Source organism: Montipora capricornis, chromosome 2 (assembly GCF_036669925.1).
Source record: "Montipora capricornis isolate CH-2021 chromosome 2, ASM3666992v2, whole genome shotgun sequence".
NCBI lineage: Eukaryota > Metazoa > Cnidaria > Anthozoa > Scleractinia > Acroporidae > Montipora > Montipora capricornis.
The window spans coordinates 62511499-62519214 of NC_090884.1; the positions used below are offsets into that span (position 1 = coordinate 62511499).

General features: G+C 36.2%; 1 protein-coding gene across 1 annotated transcript in view; it reads left to right on the forward strand.

Annotated features, from left to right (window-relative positions):
• Positions 1 to 1868: 1868 nt before the first annotated feature.
• Positions 1869 to 7716, forward strand: part of LOC138030557 (protein SET-like) — a 12866-nt gene continuing 7018 nt past the window's right edge. The window contains exons 1-2 of the mRNA XM_068878456.1: positions 1869 to 2209; positions 4354 to 4476. Coding sequence (XP_068734557.1) covers positions 1958 to 2209; positions 4354 to 4476 — 375 coding nt within the window. The 5' untranslated portion in view covers positions 1869 to 1957. The remainder of the gene's footprint in view (positions 2210 to 4353; positions 4477 to 7716) is intronic.

The window sequence follows — 7716 nt, forward strand, 5'->3', positions numbered from 1 at the left end:
TGAGCTGAGTAACCGCTGCTTGCTCCGGTCATGTGACCTTTTAAAGGAGGTCTGCTGGCCCCAGTTCGTCAGCAACCTGGTTCTGGTCATTGCTGTCTAAGGTCTATCCACACTAGGGGATCGCACAGCATCGCAAAGAAATGTTGTGCAACATTATGTATTTCCCGTTGAAGCCAATTAAAATCGCACCATACGTGTAAGTTACACCCCCCCCCCCCAAGGGAGGATATTAAAGCCAATAAAAACGTTGGTTATAGTGAACGTCCCTTGGGAATACAATTTCTGACACCGACCTTTAAGAAGTTTTTGACTGGGGCTGCCCTGGGTAGCCCAGTAATTTGTAGTGTTATGGCGACGCGAAATGTCGATTAGCCTGTTCCAAGCGTTCAGTTGGTAAATGCGGCAAAAGGCAACCCAACTAAACGCCTCGAACAGGCTACACAGTGAACTTTGCCTAGTCATGAGTCAGGAAAACGCTTTCTACTAATAATTTTAATTTCAAGTTTCCAATTCAGCAGTGTGAGAAAACAAGTCCCCCGAATTAACCCATTTTCTTTGTTATAACAGTGGTTCTTGTATTAAACTTCTAACTTCATTTTTCGGGGAACCTGAGGGCACCACAAAATAATTTAATCAGCTGTCAAGCCACAAAAACGGAAAGTAAATATGGGGATCCTTGTTTGCATTTTGCTTATTAGCACAGGGCTATCGTTTTCTAATCAGTAAGTAGGCTTTTATAGATTGTGCTCGTAAAACTAGCATATTGTGCTACTAGCAGTGCCCATTTTTTTCCCAAATTATGCTCAAATTATATTCTTTTTACCAAATTATGCCACTTGTTCTTAAAATTATTCCTTTTGCAAAATGAGCGTAACAAGTCCAAAATTGTGTCATGATCGTGTAGCAATACTTTTTTTGGTGTGAGAAGCTCCTCCTCTATTGTATTTTGCGGTGTCTGGCTATGTTTGCTGGTTCTGTTATAGTCTGTAACAGCAAGTTATCGGGCGGCGTGGCTGACGCCCATTTGGCAAACTTGCAAATGAGAAGTACATGTACTGTGACCAAAACCATCTGACAACTTCCGGTCCCGTCATCTCGTGCCAGACTACCTGCATCCGCTGCTGGAAGCTCTCTCTCCGTTACCAAACCGCGAATGCGGCTAAAACATTGAACAGAAATGGTCTCAGGCTTATCAATATATACCGATTATTCCAGCAGTGCTACTTTTTAAAAATCAGCGAAAATTATGCTAGTTTCCTCAAATTATGCCAACAATTACGCTAGCACAATCTATAAAAGCCTATCAGTAAGCCGAGAATAAACTTCCTTAATATTGAAAGTACATTGCATAATGAACTGTATCTCTGAAAATTTGAACCCGATATACCAGATAATCTATGAGCAATGATGCTTTGAAAATCCGAAAAATTACAGAGTGTATTATATCATTAGCGCGTTTGCCATCCAAGAATTTATCTGTTTTTGATGACTAACTGGCTCGTTATCAAAGCCGAAAGGCAAGGTTTTTCTGTAAATAGCATGCCAAGTTTTGTCGGTTGCTTAGGAGGTCTTAGGAGATAGAGAGATTCAGCCAGGCTCGCGACAACACAACGGGTTTTAATCACTTCAGAAATCCATCTAGCTAATTCCTATCCATCTTTCATACACTGTTTTTCACACACACACACACCATAATTAACCTTGAACTTGCTTATACACGTTCAGTCAGTGTTCTAGAGACTTCTACAGTATTACGAAAACAATCTATTAATGAGGCTCTTCATTATTTTCTTCCCCTCCCTTCTGAGTAATGGTTCTGCGTTCTGCGCCAAAGGCGGAGAACAGTCTCTCCTGTCAGCGGATACCCCCCATCGAAAGAGAAGAACGCGGGCAACTCTGAACTCAAGAAAGTTTGAAAATTTGGAGAGAGCTTGGAGAAATAGCCGTGTATTTTATCATGTCCAATGCGAGTGTAACTCCGAATAAGATCAGGAAGGTTGATCCTGTTGATGGAACCCAAAATTCTCACACCGATCAACAGGAAATTATTGAAGAAATCCACGCCGTGCAGAACCACATAGATACACTGAATGAGCAGGCCTCCGAGGAGATTTTGAAAGTTGAGCAAAAATACAACCGACTACGGAAACCACATTTTGAGCAGAGAACAGACCTAACAAGACGGATACCAAACTTCTGGATGACAGTCGTATCCTTTTTTTTATTTTTTAATTTATGTAGGCCAAATTTGCGTTAATCTGGATCTGAAGACCTGCACTACTGTGTAAGCTTTTTAAAGACTTATATATGCCGGGCAGTTTAAGGTTAAAAAGGTGAATCAGTTTTATCATTTTCGAATAGAATTGTTTCACACGGTCTTCTTCATCGGATGTCAACTTCATTAGCATTAGCGTTTTCTTTAACTTTTTGGACCTGTTTTACCTTAAGGTCCCTTGCCAGGTGATCGTATCTTAATAAATGCGCGGGATCAGTTTACGTAGAGTACATCACTATTCACTCAGTAACGCAACGATCAGTACGAATTCAACTATCTAAGTTTGATGGATCGTTTTATTATTCGAAAGATACAATACCAGAAAGGGCGAACTTGACTTTTTATGGTGGAGAATTCATATATTAAGCGTCAAAGGCTATTCAGTGTGCGATTGTATTTGTTTGTGTCTTAAAAATTATTTGGGTTCGCGCAAACTACTTTTTTGGTTGAATACGATAGAGAAAGAGACAATAGCAGATTGTAATTGACCATCGCAATTCAGACAGATCTCTCCAGAAATCCAGTTTTTGACATGTGAGCTAAGAAAAAAAGTCCAATTTCTGGTGGCCTTTTCTTTGCTTTATTGAAGTCTTTTTTTAAGAAGCAAAACAAGATGGAGGCAAATCAAACTATTTAAATATTTTAGTTCCCAGTCCTTCTTACCATTCTCGGATAAACATTTTCATTGAAATTTAAATTCCAATTTTTTGGTCTTACTGTCATTCTTAATTTTTATAATTAAATAGACTTTTTCATGATGAGAAAATTAAATGATAATAAAACACAGATGAAAAAGTAAGTGCTGTAAACCTTTTAGAATTTTATATTAATTTCCTGGGAAAAAATTATCACATTCTCATATTCAATTCAATTTCAGTAAAAATATTACATTAGCTGTATTTCCTAGATTAAACCTATTCCAATAATTTAACCAATTATTCTTTTTATCCATTTCAGTTTCATACTGTCTAATATTTTATTGTAGAACTTAAAAGCTATTTATGTGGAATTTCAGACATGCTTTTACTGGGTTACTAAGGAATACAAATATGAAGAATACTGAACATGTCTTTTGGCCAGAACTGTTTGAAAAGATCTGCTTTGAATAAAATTGTAAAGAGTATTAAATTTGCGTAAATTCTAAATCAGGAACAGTCTCCTTGTGTTTCTAAAAATAACTCAATTTATGTAGCATTACCAGTTAGGGTTAGCTAACCTTAACCCTAACCACCAATCTAGCTAATGTCACATGATAGACTGAAGAAAGAACCTTCAGGTAAAGGTGTATATAGTGTCCTGGTGTTGCCTATGCTTTGACAATTTAAGGAACTTTAAAAGATATTTATCAAAGAGATAGCATTGCTTAGTATGTAGTGTGCTGGTTTGTTTTTCCAATGCTATGCATGCAAATGACACTCTGGTCACCAAGTGGATTTGTTTGTCCCCAAATTCAATTGCATCTCTCTTGCAAATTCACTCACTGAGTTTCATAATGCTGTTACACTTATTTGAATTGTTAAACATGGCTACAAAATATTCAATTTTTTAAGAGTACTGTATATCACGTCAATCAATTTTGCATTACCATAAAATAATTGAAAATTCCATTTAGAGTCAGAGTATATGCATGAGAACAAGGAAGGGTTACGTTTTTGCAAACGTTGGCCTTGTAGCACTTATATTTCAACAGAATTAACTATTGGAGGGTAATTTGTGAAGTGCAATTTTCTACCCATGTAAACCATGTGACTGTTATCCCTGCTAATGGAATTGGGCCCACACAATCTGAACAGAGAAAAACTCTGACCAGGGTTTGAATTGAACCCAGGACCTTCGCGTTAGATTGCCGCCGCTCTACTGACCGGGCTGCAAAGTCAGACGGGAGCAGGTTGTGGGGAATTTAAGATGTCAATTTCGCGGAAATGAAATTTCTTATATGCATAAGAAATTTGGTGGAGGGAATTGACCTAAAATTAGCTCAAGTTCAACAAGAAAATGCATGGTTGTGGGTTTTTTGTTGCAAAAATGGGTAATATTATTATTAAGAATTAATTCCCTTAACATGATTGTTCGCACAGTTTATAAACCACCCCCAACTACAGATGCTAATTGACGAAGAAGATGAAGAGGCATTACAGTACATGACCTACTTAGAAGTTGAAGAATTTGAAGACATCAAGTCTGGATACAGAATAAAATTTGTGAGTCACCAATCTAAATTTGCCCTTATCAAATTGCAAGTCCCTTTCAAGGCTTGATGATAACATGAGAAATTGTTTGTATCAAACCTTTCCCTCCTGTAGTAAAGCTGGCATTTTGAGATTTACTGTACTCGCCGATGGTCTTCATGTAATTTTTGACAGTTTTACTGGCCAACTGGGTAACCTCTCAGGGGTGAGCAGGTTACCGGTAAACAATTAACATTTTGAGAGTTAGCTAGATCCATCAGACCATATTAAGGGATTGTGGGTTATGGGACATTAATTCTATTTCAGATGGTGGACTAAGGAAGTGTTGTCCAGTGGTTAGGGCATTGGATGTGTATGTGAATGCTACTGGGTCAAATGCCACTTTTTCCATTAACTTGATTTGTCTTAGCTGATCCCAATTTTTTTTCCTTTTTTTTTTTCCTTGCTGTGGAGGTTCTGAACAAAATTATGTTTTAAAAAATAATTTATTACGTTGATGCCCATTGCTTTAAAGGGCATTTGGGTATGTCCATAAAGAAGATGTCATTCTCTAGAAAGGCTGTTGATGGCTTTTGCTGATAGATCATTGATTATTAAGTGCGCCTAATGTCAAAAAACAACGTCAAACATATATTTACCTTTGCTTCTCTAGATTTTAGTTTTTAATGTACCTTGAGCATAAGGTATGTAAGAGAAAGATGCTGGCAATCATTTGTCCCATGGCCGAGGCCATGAGGGGCATGGGCCTATTCCTTCGATGACATCATAAACTACTATATACAATGTAATTAATCAAATTGAAAATAACATGGACAATAAGATGTATTAATGCGGCATATTTATTGATTAAAGAAAGCTTTTGACACGCTAGATCATTTAAGGTAATTCCCTTGAAATTGTTCTACTATCAAACTTTTTTGGAAACTTGGCATAATTAACATTCATGATATGAACATTAAAAAAATGCAATAAAAAAATGGGGTCACCGTGCTTGTTTACGCGTCAGCAGGCTCTTAAAATGGGGTATTTTTAGTGTTTTCACGTTAAAATTCGAATCACCTTCATACAGAAATTAAGTCTTGGTTACTTCAAAGACATAAAATTTTATTTTGAAAAAAAAGCTTCTTTTATTTACATAAGCAGTAATGCTTCATTTACGCCGACTTTGATTCCCCGGTTGTGGGAATAGTGCACTTTTTGGGACAGTTCTGTGGTTAGCTTGAAGTCCTCGCCTTGGGTAAAATACACCCAGTACGGAACTGTTTTCCAAAAAAAATTCTTGTCCTACTATCAAACTTTTTTTCTTCTTCAAATATGTTCTTTATTAGACTGTTCTTATCAAATACCTGAAAAAAAATTGGGGATCACCATGCTGGTTTGAGAGAAAAGGAGCCTTTCTTTTGCTATCGGGTTTAGTTTGAGCAAAATCTCTTACATTTTGTATGCGCACATGCTCATGTGCGCGCCCTAATGATGTGAAAATCATGCGAAGTAGGGATGCGCAATGCAATCTTAAGGAATTACCTTAATATTATTGCAAAAATTGGAGCACTACATTGTATGGCATACACGGGGCAACAAAAAATAATAATTATTGGCTTGCCTCTTACCTGCTTGGTCGGCAACAAACAACTCAAATTGGTGTCAAAAACATATCAAAATGAAGTAATATTATCAGGAGTCCCATGGGGATCAGTGCTAGGACCGTGCTTTTCCTTGTCTACATAAAGGATATATCTAACAGTTCTGATCAGCTTAAAGTTTATTTGTTTGCAGATGATACTAACCTCTTGTATGCTGATAAAAACCTTATGGAGCTGGAGAATAAAGTTAATGCAGAACTTAGTAAAATCTATGACTGGTTAATTGCTAACAAGTTATCATTAAATGTAAAAAAAGCTAACTTTGTTATTTTTTTACCAAAAAGATCTTGAACTATCAAGTAAACTTAAAGGTGTTTGACCATCATACTAATAGCTATATCTCTTTGGAGCGTAAGTCGAAGTTCATCAAATACTTAGGCATGCTTATCGATGAAAATCTTTCATGGAGTTACCACATTGCTCATATTGCATCAAAAATAAGTAAATCAATCGGTATTATTTCTAGGATAAGGCATTTTGTACCGCTAAGTACTTTACACCACATCTACAGGTCACTCATTCAACCATACTTAATGTATGGTATAGAAGCGTGGGGTAATACTGCAAAAATTCATAGAATTAAACTTTTAACCCTTCAAAAATGAGCTCTACGCCTAATGTATTTTGCTGATTACAAATCTCATGCAATACCTTTCTTCATTTCTTCTTGTCTTCTTCCTTTAGATATGCTCTATTTTAAATCTGTGGCTATGATGATGCACGACGTATCAAACAACTTAGCACCTCCTAATATATTTAACCTATTCACCCCTCAAGCTGATATTCATCCTTACGAGACAAGATCATTGCCAAGAGGAGATTATTTTCTTAAACCTTTGAGAATAGACATTCAAAAAAGATCTTTCTCAAGAATTGGCATTAAAATTTGGAATAACTTATCTTGTGAAGTCTGCCAGATGTCAAAATCTAACTTCAAAAATAATGTTAATGATATCCTCTTCCAAAGACTGCTAAAATATGATGACTACATTGATGTTTCGATAATATTGGCAAATTTTGTTATGTAGTTAGTCATTTATTTATTCAATTTAAATTACTTTTTTTCATGTTTATGTATGTTTAACTGTACAAGTGTTAACCTGTTCTAAATCACTGCACTAACTGTACTCTAAAACCAATTCATCATTTATGTGAATGTCTAGTTATGTATTTGTAACCATTTTATCTGGAATATATTTGTAAGCAATGCTCGCCTCGACTAGCTTTTGCTAACTGCGAGCATTGCATAGCTTTGTGATATTTTATACAAAAGACATGATAATAAACACTGAAAACTGAAATTATAGTTTTTGAAAGAACTTCGGGAACTACCTCAGCCACGGGACAAAAATGATGAATGCCAGCTTTGTTACTCTCTTGTACATGTATCTCATTTAAGGCCTATTAAAAGTAAAATCCAGAGAAGCAAAGTAAAGTAATGTATGTTAGACATTTAACTTTTATCATATTTCATGTGATTTGTGTCACCTCCAGTGGCTTTCTGTAGTCTTTCATATCCAGTTTCAGCTGCTTCTTTTAGTTTACAAAGCTTTCAGCAATCAAGGCCTCAAATACATTAAAGAACTTCTGCAAGCCAACTCTGTAACAG